Genomic DNA, 13,048 nt, shown 5'->3' on the forward strand with positions numbered 1-13,048 from the left:
GTTGTTCTTTGTGCGTGTGAAGAATTTGTACAGGGAAGTGGGGAACTTTGACACCGCCTCCTCCCATTAACTACTAACCACTTCAAAGCCATCACAACAAACTTTGAGCGTAATTTAAAAAACAAAAACATGCTTTCTATGCAAATGGAGCTTCACAAGTTTCATAAGTGTTCTCTCTCCACCCAAACCTTCCAACCAATTTGCTGCCATTAAGACCCTTCTGTATAGAAATCCCAGAGTGGACAACGGTATGAAAACAACTATTAAAGGTATGGGGTGTCTCCCAGCACCACCATGAATATGTTTAGTTCAACATAAGCTATGATCAGAACCCATGTATTATTTATTTGTCTCTTAATTCATTTCTAAGTATATTCCACATGTGACTTGAAATCCTTAATAGCATCTAATAAAAACTGCTAAGTGTGTGTGTGTGTGCGTGCACGTGTGTGTGTGTCTGTGTGTGTGTGTCTGAGGGTTATCTGTTATTTTAAAAATCCTATAGGATCAATTTAATGACTACTGTGATTACTAAAAACACTCCTACCAGATTTCTGCTGCAAATAAAGAATTAAAAGAGGACTCCTTTGACTGAGTAAGAAATGTTAGGTTAACTCCTAAATTACAGAGTAATTACAGACATTCAGGTTCATGATAAACAGCTTTTTGCTTTTCCTTTAGCCATTACTTGTCGAAAGCAAGATGGTGGACAGGCTGGTATCCATGAGTGTCTCCGGTATGCAGGCCCCGTGCCAGCCCTCACCCAAGCCTGCCAGATCCCCTGCCAAGATGACTGTCAGTTTACCAGCTGGTCCAAGTTTTCTTCATGCAGTGGAGACTGTGGTGCGGTTAGGACCAGAAAGCGTACCATTGTTGGTAAGAATAATTGGGATGCCAAAGCCAACACTTGTCAAGGCAGAAAAACAGTAAAAAGTCAGGCCAAGATAGTTCTGACAATGTATTTGGAAAATGCACAGATATGTGTTATTATTGTTATACTAACACATAATACGACAGTGGATTCAGAGCCGTATTTTGATGTAAGTTGGCAGTGACAGATGCATTATGTACCTTTAGTAGAACAAAAAAGTAGCCTTGAAAACTGAACTCTGTCTCCCTATACAATACGCGGTAGATTAATATTTGGTTTAAACATGTACCTTTGGTGCATTACCTACAGACAGTGAAGTACTTGGAGAAAAGTTTTTTAGGAACATGGGGAAAGGTTGCCACTTCACTTTCTTAAGCCATTCTCACTGTCAGCCTCAGATTATCCTTCATATCCTAGATGAGAAATATGACATTAATTCTGTACCTGAAAACACATTTTAGAAGGTAGTCACAATGACAAAAAGCTGTAATATAACGAGCAGGAACAGGAGCCATCATATTGAACTAAACTCTGATGCACTCAAAAATATTGTCAGTGGCAAAAGAAACCTAAAAATATTGGTGCTAGTAGAGTATTCAGAATTTAAAGTTGTAAAATGATCCAGCTGTCATAATGAAAACTGTTGAAAATTATATAAGGCAGCTTATGAAAGTTAGAGATAAATATATGTAAAACATGTAATTAGTTACATGCAGTATAATTAAAAGTATATAACATATCTGACATAATATAAATTATGATCTAATTAAAATAATGATATTTTTCAGGCACATATTACTGTTATACTCAAGGTCTTTTTATTTTAAAAGGGAATTTATTTCGATTTATTCACAAACCATTTCTAATATTTTTATTGTGATATTAAATATCTTAATTTTGATTATTATTATTTCCTACACTAATCACCAAGTATGTCAAAGTGATTATTTTTCAGAAATACTGAAAGATGCAAAATCACAATCAGAAAAGTAAACGCAAAAACCTCACTTTCTGAATCGTAATCCTGTATAACTAAACCATCTATTCGGACTTAACAAAAGAGTTACTTAACTGTGCAGGTCAGTGCAGTGACTCTCTCTCTCCATTTCATTTTTTTGCACATGTTATAAAGGAGAGAACTGTGCAGTTACCTCAGACTCCCCAGTCAGTGAAAGCATATGATCATTTGAGAGGATTTTAATCATTTTGAGGAGTGTAAAATTCAGCACAACAGTTAGTGCCTTATTCAAAATGGGCTATTTTTAAGTGAGAAAATAAGAGAAATTTCACTCTGCAAAGCACCCAGAGCTAACAAAAGCCTACATAGAAAGCACTACAGAGGGGGAAAATAGCATTTATTTATAGGCTACTGTTGAATACGGTTAAAAATAAAGGATGTTTAGGAAAGGAGAAAACTTAGGGATGCTTGATATTAATGATGATATTTTCCAACTTAATTTTCTCCACAGGAAAAAGTAAAAAGAAGGAAAAATGTAAAAATTCTCATTTGTACCCCCTGATTGAGACGCAGTATTGTCCCTGTGACAAGTATAATGCACAGCCTGTGGGGAACTGGTCAGACTGCATTTTGCCAGAGGGGAAAGTGGAAGTGTTGCTGGGAATGAAGGTACAAGGAGACATCAAGGAATGTGGCCAAGGATATCGTTACCAAGCAATGGCATGCTACGATCAAAATGGCAGGCTCGTGGAGACATCCAGATGTAACAGCCATGGTAATCCAACTTTTCTTCACTGTTATACATTTGCTGTCTTTGGGGGTGGAGGTAAAATGCAAGTGTATCAGAATGGAGAGAAATGAAAGTTTACAGGGGTGTGTTCTAAATGGAACCTTAGGGGCACCACTATGTATGTATTGCTGTATCATTTATATGTAACAGGACATTCGGTGGCACTTGTTGTCTAGAAGTTGGCAACTAAGTCCCAAAGTTGGTGATAAGGAAGCCTTACAGGTAGGTAAAAATAGTGCCAGAAACCTCCCTTGGGGCAGATCCAGAGTCTACTGATTAGGCTCAGCAATCCACACAAGTCCATGTACAGAAAAGGAGGGAGGAGAAGAGAAGATTGAATTTAATTTGAGAATAAAGTGTTAAACTAGACAGACTTTTAATAACCGAACTGGCAAGATATGCGATGTGCCTAAAATATCAAGTGGCAGAGGAGAAAGACTGAAAGCTGCAGTTGGTGAAAACTCAAACATCTCGTTTATTCCTCATTAAGCTGAGATTGGCCCAAACAAACAAAACTAGAGAAAGGTACATACACTTTGGAAACTTTTGATTTCCAAACAAACAAACAAAAAATCAAAAAGAAGCTAAAATACTGTGACAATAATTGAATTGCCCGAAGTTTATAAAGAGTGGTTTTGACCAGAGCATGCAGTGAACTCTTTCATTCTACATCATAATATAGTCAGCCTTAAGCAGTATTTCTTCATTCTTTTATGTTAATATATCTGTCCTTTTATTATGGAATAAGATCAGTTTACCGTGCGTCAGCCTGAATCATGGATGTCACATATTTGCAAACACTGGACAGTGATTCTCCTCTCTTCATGGGGGTGGCCTAACAAAGATAAGTTAAATTACTGGGAGAGAGGGTTACCCTCCAACCTTGCTGAAGTAACTTCTGCAGTTGGAACAGTGCTCCTCTATTTTTATTATATGGTTCAGAAAACAACATGAACTAATAGGACCATCTCACATATATAAACCATTATGGGGTATCATGGTGACACATTTATGGAATCTCTTAAATCTGTCCCCAAAACAGTTTCCAAAAACCGTGACTTTTATTTTTTACCTTATCTCATAATTACTGTTTTATCAAAGTCTAGTGATATAAGCCCCCATTGTAAGAGTCCATTATGTTGAAGTTCTAGATATAAGTATTTTGCATGCATGCATTGCTATGTTTAAGATTATTCCATGCATTTAGAACAATAACTAAAAAGAGTTTAGTAAACCTTGAAAAACTTCTGTAAGAGTAATTGAGTTTTTTATTCTCTATATCAAATAACATAGGTGCTATTAATTAGATACCAGGAAAAATGTAAATGCACTTCACATTCTGAGCTGATATAATAATGTAGAAGATCATAGTTAGTCATTAAAATGTAAGAGTGAAGATCGCTTTCCAAATGTTTCTCCTGAAATGTAGCATGTAAGTGTTTGCTCACATTTTAAATTGTTATGCTTAGTGAATCACCAAGATAATCGTTTGTTTTTAACATAACCTTTGAGCTTTCAAAATGACTCATATATCCTCGCTTTTACCTTGACCTGTTAATTAGATGCATGAGAGCTTCAGTAAGACACTTAAGAGTCAATCTTATTTTTAGAAAAAAAAAAAAAACTTTAAAAATATCTTGTGACTCTCACGAAAATGTTTGATCCCTTGAAGAAAATAAAAGTACAGAAAAACTGAAATTGGCCAAAGGCAGTAGACTTTCTGCCTTAGCACTGTCAATTCAAAGCATGAAGAATTCAGTAGTGTATTCTAGAAGAAAAGCACATGTAGAAAAAAAGATGGGTCCCTGGCAGCACTGAACTTCATGGAGATTGTGAAAGGATCTAAGATGTTTAAGTGAACTGTTCCAGTTTAGTTCTTTGTGTCCATCCAACATCACTCCTTTCTCCTTAAATCTGATCTAAGATGGATGGCTAATGGGATATTTTAGTGTCTACTAACATTTTTACTCAAAGTCTCAGGAAATTGAGTGTGTCTTGCCTGATTTGTTTGGAATTACTGCTGCTGTTGTGTCAGTGCCGATAGTGATAGTGGAGTGCTGTCACTTTGATGCTCTATCCTAGGCATGTGCTAACTTGCAGTTTCTATGAGCACTGCCTTTGCTCAGCCAAAGCAGCTTCCAGATGAATGGTGGGAATGGGGTTTAAAGTGGCTTTCAAGAAAGTCTCTTACAGCTTTCAGTTTAAACATAAAATTGATCCCCACATGCATGCAGTACAAAGACACTAATCCCCTACCCTATTCAATAGTGGCCTTATGGCATTTCTACTTAATCTATGTTATCCATCTGTGGATCATATTATCAGTTATTATACTGATAAAACAGTTTGACTTTCATCAGCTTAAGTATATTATTTTAGGTCATTTCCCATGTGGTCACTTTTTTTTTTTTTAATGTCTGAAACTCGAGGCACAATTCTATTGTGTCTGGAATTTCTCATAAGGATAGACTCTGTACTGAAAAGCAATATATCGATACAACAAAAATCAGATCTTAAAGTATACCTTGGGAGCCACGTAAGTGTTCATCCATCCTGATATATGGTATTAAATATAGTTCCTGCATAAATGTTGATATATAAATACATTTTTGGCATTTATCCTGATATCATAATACAAATTATGTATATTTACTTTTGGTATGAGATCTTGAATGGTGTCACTATTAGCAACAGATTATAAATCATTAAAAAACCAAATTACACATTTTCTACTTACTGCTAGAATACTCTGAGATCTTAATTAATTGGTTCACTAGAAATTGATTGCCTTGGCACATAGTACTAGGTACTTCTCAAGTTAATCACTTCTAAAATTTCACAGAACAAGAGGTAGAATTTCTGGAACTTTTTTTTATTATATCATTTAATCTTGATATTTTAAAGAATGTTAGAGGTAACCTAGCTTATGCAAGGTGCACATATACAAGACTTTCATTTAAACATAAGTGATAGAATTTTATTATGCTGCCCCTCAATCCTACCCAGATCTGCCAAAAGCCCTTATTCTGCTCTACTTTTTGTATTTCAAAAGCATGTATCACTCTATAACATACCATATAATTTACTCATTTATTGTATTTATTATTTATGTTTTATCCTGTACAAAAATGTAGATTGATGAGGGTATCTTGGACTACTTTATTCACTCATGTATCCCAAGCACCTAGAACAGTAGTAGGTGCTCAGTAAATATTTGTAGAATGAATGAATGAGTGAAGAGGTGGAGAGAATTTTTGTAGCTGTATTTGATCCACAGTCAGGCTTGGACACTTCCTTTTTTCCAGACGGTGTCCTTCCCTCTGTGTCACAGTTCTGGAATATAATCAAACAGATCATTGAGAACAACTAAGATCTTTGGAATAAACTATATACATGCCACAAACTTTCTATATGATATTCATCAAATATTTATGCTTCTCTCCTCCTACTAATTGGTAGGTAGAAGAAATAATAGTCACACACCCATTCCACTGAATTAGTCCAGTAATATCGATATTGGTAGGTCTCTTCACTCCAGTTTAAAGATTATTGTTCAGAATTGCCTGCTTTGTACAACACCAGATTTGGACAACAGCTTAATCTCTTGGTTTATATTAGTAATTGTGACAACTTGCTTTTTCCCAGCCTGTGTTTACAACTTTAATTGGGAGTATGGAATGTTCATTTAATTCTCTTTGTGTCCACTCATCTTTCCTTGAGAAAATAAGGAATAACATTTCTATTAGATTTATCTCAAAGGAACATTTTGAAGGCAAATTGGATAAAGTGTAAAAATGTCAGATGCTGAAGTCTTGAGCTCTTTGAGTTACATAATTCCTTCCAGACACTTCTCTTCAGTCTTTACTCTCAGCAAATTTGTCTTTGCTGTTCCTTATAGGGAGTTTAAGCCATAATGTACTATCAATAGATATTCTAAAATTGAACTTAATTTTATTTGTGATATTTTATCATCTCTTAATATCAAGTAAGCAGAAAGGCCTATCTGATATGACTGTTCTTCCTGAGCCCCTGCTGTTTAGTATACATAGGTCTCCTATCGCCTAAAAGTAATATGTTGCTTTGATACCTATCAAATACCAATTTGGAGAATCCGTGAGGAAACTCAAGAATCAGCTATTTGGTTAGATTACTTGTTACCAAATGTTTTCCTAAAGGGCCAGATAGCAAATATTTCAGGCTCTGCAGGCTAAAAAGTCTCTGTAACAACTACCCAATTCTGCAGTTATAGAATGAAAGCAGCCACAGACAATATATGAGTGAATTACACAATTATGTTCCAGTAAAACTTTATTTACAAAAACAGGCTGTCAGCCTGTGCTGTCATTTGCCAACTAGGATTTAAACCCTTCTTACTCAGAAAGCCATCTACAGAGAAGCAGCATAGGCATCACAGAAAAACCATTGGAAATGCAAAATTCAACCTACACTGCAGACCTGCTGAATGGGAATCTGCATTCTGACAAGATCCCCAGGGGGTTCTATAACACATTTAAAGTTTAAGACTACTTCTCTGGGTCATGCAGACACTCACAGGGTTTGGTAGGGATCATAAGCTTTATTAACCTTGGTGTGAAAGACCTGTGAAGATCATTTCCTAGAGGATCACAGTGTGATGCTGTCTTAGGCAAAATATCTCACAGGAGATAGTTCACTTGCTTACCCGTTGTGGGCAAGAGAACATTAGGGAACTTTTGAAATTTGCAAAGATGTGTCTTTATAAAGTGAATGCCTGTGTAGGTATGATTTTGAAAACAGAATGAGTCTATAGGATCTTCTGTGGAAAGGATATTGGCAAGTTAATGATTGCCCTGAGGAAAGTGTTTTGGTTTGGATAGAGAAATAAGAGAGAGCTCTGGGTTTATTTACTGCTCTGTTCATAAGCAGAATACAATATTATATTGAAGTGTTGTGTGCATTTGACTTTGTGCACTCAGTATTCATGATCCAATGACTCTAAAATTCTCAGTACTTTGTACTGCCATTTGACCATCATGCTGGCATTTAAACAGCTGTACTACTTATTGTAGGTCACATTACATCCTTTTAATTATTTCAGTTTGTCTTTTAACTGTAGTCACTATTGAATTGTTCAGCATAGTTTGTCTAATGCCTTATTAGTGTAAGATTAATTTCCCTTTAACATTAAGTTTTAAATATAATGATTTATATTAATTCTTCCAAGCTTTCTCTCTTTGCCTAGTATGTTTATGAATGATATTACAGAGAACCTTCTGAACATTAATGAATGGCTTTATCAGTTGGTTTTCTAAGCATCTGTAGGATTCAAAGTATGCCCATTAAAATTTGATATTTTGTAAAACCCTTGCTGGCACTCAAAGTCTTTCTTACAGGTTGTGTCATAGGTAGTTTGCACTACAGCACTAAGTATTACAATAAAAAGAAAGCTCTACAAATTTTACAAGTGAAACAAAAGCTTTTTAATAAAATATTTTCATATTATAACTATAGCTGACCCTTATATGGCAGCATTTAACATTACTGCCTAATAGCCTAAGCGATCTACATCCTATTTCACCAGCCTCCCGAAGTTATGATGTGGATGATTTTAAAGCAGGGATCATGTTTAAATGATATCCCTTGATGTTGTAAGGAACTGTAAATACCAGATGCTGCCTTATTCAGTCATAAATTCTAGTATACATGCCACAGGTGTGGGGTTTTTTTCTATTAGAATTTACAGGAACAAAAAAAGACCATCAACAAAACTTAGAAAAGGAATACATCCTGGGTGTATTTGTGGTACAAGTGCCCAACTGAATTTTTTAAAATTCAGAGAGTACTCAATCTACAAGTAGATTTTAGTTCAAGAGCATGTACTTTTAAGACATTGTGGAACTCAGGGTACATCTGATAAAAATAACTATGAATATGAGGAGAGTAGATTCTGAGGATAACCTACATGACCACTCAACCATAATATACCTGGAATGTATTCCTTTTTGTAATGGGATATCATCTTTATAGAAGATGATATAAGTTTAATATTAGAGGTTAATTAGAAACAAGATTGAGTGAGAAATTGTGCCCTATCGTAGTGGATGCTTGTATTTGAGGAAGAGCATGTTTAATTAGACCAGGGAGAAAAGGCAATAGAGTTTTGTAAATAAGCTGAAATGGAGTTCTGATTTCTCTGAAAAGCTTTTTCAGTTGGTGGTATTTTTTTTTAATGTCTAATTCATTTCAGAATTTAAATCTTTCATTTGATAGTACAGACGAAGCTAGTGTTGCTTTTGCAGTCATCATTCACAATTGAGATCTTTTTCCTTTCAAATGTAAAAGACAGGCAGGGAGTGAGGAACAGACTTTTCCTGAAGTAGCAGTTGCAAGTTTAAAGAACCAGGGAAATAAAGAAGGGGCTATTGTGGATATGTGGGTACAAAAAGAAAGCAGGTGTCTAGGGTCGAATTTAAATAAGGTGTGGATACCAGCATTATTTTCTAACAGGATCCCTGAAGGGGGACTATAGAGGTGATGAGGGAGACTTTCCTTGGAAATTTTCCTGCAGCTACCATCGTGTCGTGTGTGATGGAAAAACATCTGGTGTTATCATTTGATTCTGTGTGCTCCATGTCACCGAGACCTCAACTCATCTGTTACTTACTTACAAGGTTTTCAAACTGGGCTCCATGGAGCCCCTCATGCCAGGCTGTCAAACATAGCCTCCAGAATATCCCATACACCTACTGGGCTTTCAAGCTTTTTAGGAAGAAATTGTTTCAGTGCTTAAGATAAATTTAACTGCCAAGAACAATTCATTATTTGCAACAGCAACAAAAAAATTTGTTTATCTTTGCCTGTATCAACAAGTTCTGCTATTATGTTTTACTCCACATCCTTTCTATTGGTCTCTGACCCCGTTTTCCCCTTAATGCCTTAGAGGAAGGATAACACTAATTTCAGTGAAATGGCTAGGCGTGGTAATCTTGCTGATATCTATGATAATGTTATTGATATAATCACAGAGTTGTTCATTACTTGTGTCACAAGGTTTCATAATTCATAAAGATACTGAACCTCATATAGATTCCTGTTACATTAATGTCCTGCAATCCAAAATAATTGTAAAGCTCTCTGTCCCGTTAGTTGAGTTTAGTCTCATTCTTAAAACATAGGTCTTAAAACATAGGTCTTTTTCTACTTCAAAGCATCATCAAAATGGTCATGTAGTGAGTAAAGCTTATGCATAAGGAATTTTCTTTGGTAAATGCATGAAGAAGGCACTATATATTAGACATAAGCCATATCAATGGGCTCGAAAAGTAACCTGACCCTTTTCTGCCTCCGCTGCGGCGACGGCGCCAGTGAAAAAGCTTGTGGTGAAGGGGGGCAAAAAAAAGAAGCAGGTCCTGAAGTTTTCTCGTGACGGTCCCCATCCTGTAGAAGATGGAATCATGGATGCGGCCAATTTTGAGCAGTTTCTTCAGGAAAGAATCAAAGTGAATGGAAAAGCTGGGAATCTCGGAGGAGGTGTTGTAACAATCGAAAGAAGCAAAAGCGAGATCACTGTAACTTCCGAGGTGCCTTTTTCCAAAAGGTATTTGAAATATCTCACCAAAAAATATTTGAAGCAGAATAATCTCCGTGATTGGTTACGCGTAGTTGCTAACAGCAAAGAAAGTTACGAATTACGTTACTTCCAGATTAATCAAGATGAAGAAGAGGATTTAAACTCAGTTATCTGGAGTATTTTGTATGAATTCTTAAATAAAATTTAGGAAACAAACAAAAAAAAGTAACCTGAGAGCACACCAACACATTTGTGGACATTTTAAAGTTAAATTTGAAAGGAAGATCTTTACTTGTAGTTACTCTTCATGTTTATCCCATTTCTTCGTAGTCGCATTGAAGGCCAATTTAGCCCTTACAGGAGAGTTTAGTTAATTTACAGAAAACAAAATGGTCTTTTAAAATAGTCATTAAAAAAATGTCAGGAAGTTTATCTGCATAAGTTTCCTCTCCGTTTGCCATAGGTTTGACCTTTAATGCTTTAAAACTTTAAAGTATAAAATAATTTTAAAAGAAACTTTCTTAAGTTTGGGGGTTTTGTTGACTTTTGCATTTTTTTCCATATCTGGAAATGGACATAAAAGGCCTGATTAAACATTAAAACTCTGTACAGCTCAAAACATGAATCCAGTTTTAATGCATTATAATTACAACATATCATGATGATCTGTTGATCTTTTTCTCACTGGTCCAGTGAGATGCTATAGGAAAAAGTTAATAAGCATAGACTGCAGTGTCTGAGTCATTCTCCTAGAGATTCACAGTTCATATCACAAAAAAAAAAAAAAAAAGAAGGAAAGCTCGGGGTGAAGAGACCTGCTTAACGCAACAATTTTCCAACTTATTTGATCACAGAATGCTTTTTATAAAAATTATGTTTAACACTTACTAGAATCCAGCAAAATAGTGTTTAAAGATTATCCTTTGGAAATACTTCAGTGTCAGTATATGATTCTTGTTGACTGAAAGAACAGTGCCCTGCATTGGATCAAGTTAAAAAAAAATCACTCTACTAAATTTCAAAGTTAATTTATTTCCCGTTATTTCATAATCTGAACACTCCATCAAATATGTATATTGCTGACAAAGCCCTACTTCCAAAGTGGGTTCTTAGAACGTTTTTCTGATTTTTAATATTAGTTAATATTTTAATATTAGTTAAAGTTATAAATGTTAAATTTGGGGTGAAAAAAAAATTTGGGGTGAAACGTCCATAAATGCCTTAATGTATGTAATTATTCCCAAAGTTTTAATTTGGTTGAATAAGTAAACTATAGACACGGGCTCTTTCATAAATAAGTTTACTTCCTTTTTTAATAAAATATACATCTGAAAGTAGAATGCAATTCTGACACTAACCACCTGGATTTGGGCCAAACTTCACAGGTTAGGGGGCTCAGTCCTCTACAAGACTGCTCTCACTTCAGACACTAGCTGTGCACTTTCAGGGTCCCCAGGTCAACTTCACTTCTGACCAGCTGGCTACAGTTCTGGGGATTCCCACTACCCCCTCAGGTTCAACAATTCACTGGGACGATTCAGAGAACTCAGGAAAGCACCATTACAATTACAGTTTTATTATAGCAAAAGGATAAAAATCAGAACCAGTTGATAGAAGAGACACATAGACGAGGGCTGGGAAGGTCCCAAACACAAGGCGTCCATGTTGTCTCCCCATGGAGCTAGGAGGCATCACCCTCTTGGCCCATGGATGTGCTTTACCAGCCTGAGCTTCTGTATCCAGAGCTTTCTGGGGGGTCGTGTTATGTAGGCATCAGTTGAATCATTGACCACACAGTTGAACTCAATCCCCTCTCCCTAGAGTTTGGGAGGATATCAAGTGCCTTAAAGTCCCAACCTTTTAAACACATTGTTGGTCTTTGGTTTGGTGGTATAATCATACCCCTTCCTTAGACATCTTCTTATCATAATTTCACATGTAGTCCAAGAGGCCCAACAAGAATAACAAAGATACTCCTATCACTCAGGAAATTTCAGAGCTTAGAGGCTGCCTCCCAGGAATCAGGGAAACAGACCAGCCAAAGTCTTTGTTATACAGCAGAGAGTTTTAGAGTTTGCTATAAGAAATGGCCTTGATGGTGAACTCGTACATAGGTATGCTACCTGAATCTGAAGGTGCCTAGTCATTGGGTAATCTCCCAGTATTGGAATAGCAACAGCTACAAAATCCCACAGCAGTTAAAACTAATGTTGAGGGCTTCCCTGGTGGCGCAGTGGTTAAGAATCCACCTGACAATGCAGGGGACACAGGTTCGAGCCCTGGTCCGAGAAGATCACACATGCGACGGAGCAACTAAGCCCATGTGCCACAACTACTGAGCCTACGCTCTAGAGCCCGTGAGCCACAGCTACCGATCTCTCGTGCCACAACTACTGAAGCCTGTGCACCTAGAGCCTGTGCTCTGCAATGGGAGAAGCCACCACAATGAGAAGCCCATGCACGACATTGAAGAATAGCCCCCGCTCACCACAACTGGAGAAAGCCTGCGTGCAGCAGCAAAGACCCAACGCAGCCAAAAGTAAAAAATAAATAAAATTATTTAAAAAAAAACAATGTTGAAATTTTCTGAGAAAATCTGTAAGTATTTAGCAGATATGAAGAGATACGCCTTCATATGTATAAAAAACAAATAAATATAAATGAAATAGCATTTCATTGCGGTTACATAAATTTACCTGAACACTTCACTATGAAAATTTTGATTGCCCAGTGTTGATTCATAACTTTTCATACATTGAATATAAGAATCTGGGTAGAACAGTCGATTATAGGAGTTTGGATATATACAGAGTAGTTTAGTTTCAGCAGCTTTTCAAGTTATCCGTTCTTAATATATAATTACAAAAGAGTATTCTGTTC

At 36.2% G+C, this 13,048-nt stretch overlaps 1 protein-coding gene and 1 pseudogene across 2 annotated transcripts in view; both read left to right on the plus strand.

The window, feature by feature from the left end:
- THSD7A (thrombospondin type 1 domain containing 7A) overlaps window positions 1-13,048 on the plus strand; it is a 440,791-nt gene that overhangs the window by 383,528 nt on the left and 44,215 nt on the right. The window contains exons 12-13 of the mRNA XM_024767036.1: window positions 682-876; window positions 2,341-2,604. Of these exons, the coding sequence (XP_024622804.1) occupies window positions 682-876; window positions 2,341-2,604 (459 nt within the window). The remainder of the gene's footprint in view (window positions 1-681; window positions 877-2,340; window positions 2,605-13,048) is intronic.
- LOC112414595 (60S ribosomal protein L22 pseudogene) lies at window positions 9,936-10,376 on the plus strand (annotated as a pseudogene). Its single transcript, XR_003006188.1, has one exon. The product of XR_003006188.1 is annotated as a 60S ribosomal protein L22 pseudogene (transcript).

This window comes from Neophocaena asiaeorientalis, unplaced genomic scaffold (assembly GCF_003031525.2).
Source record: "Neophocaena asiaeorientalis asiaeorientalis breed wild unplaced genomic scaffold, Neophocaena_asiaeorientalis_V1.1 scaffold70, whole genome shotgun sequence".
Taxonomy (NCBI): domain Eukaryota; kingdom Metazoa; phylum Chordata; class Mammalia; order Artiodactyla; family Phocoenidae; genus Neophocaena; species Neophocaena asiaeorientalis.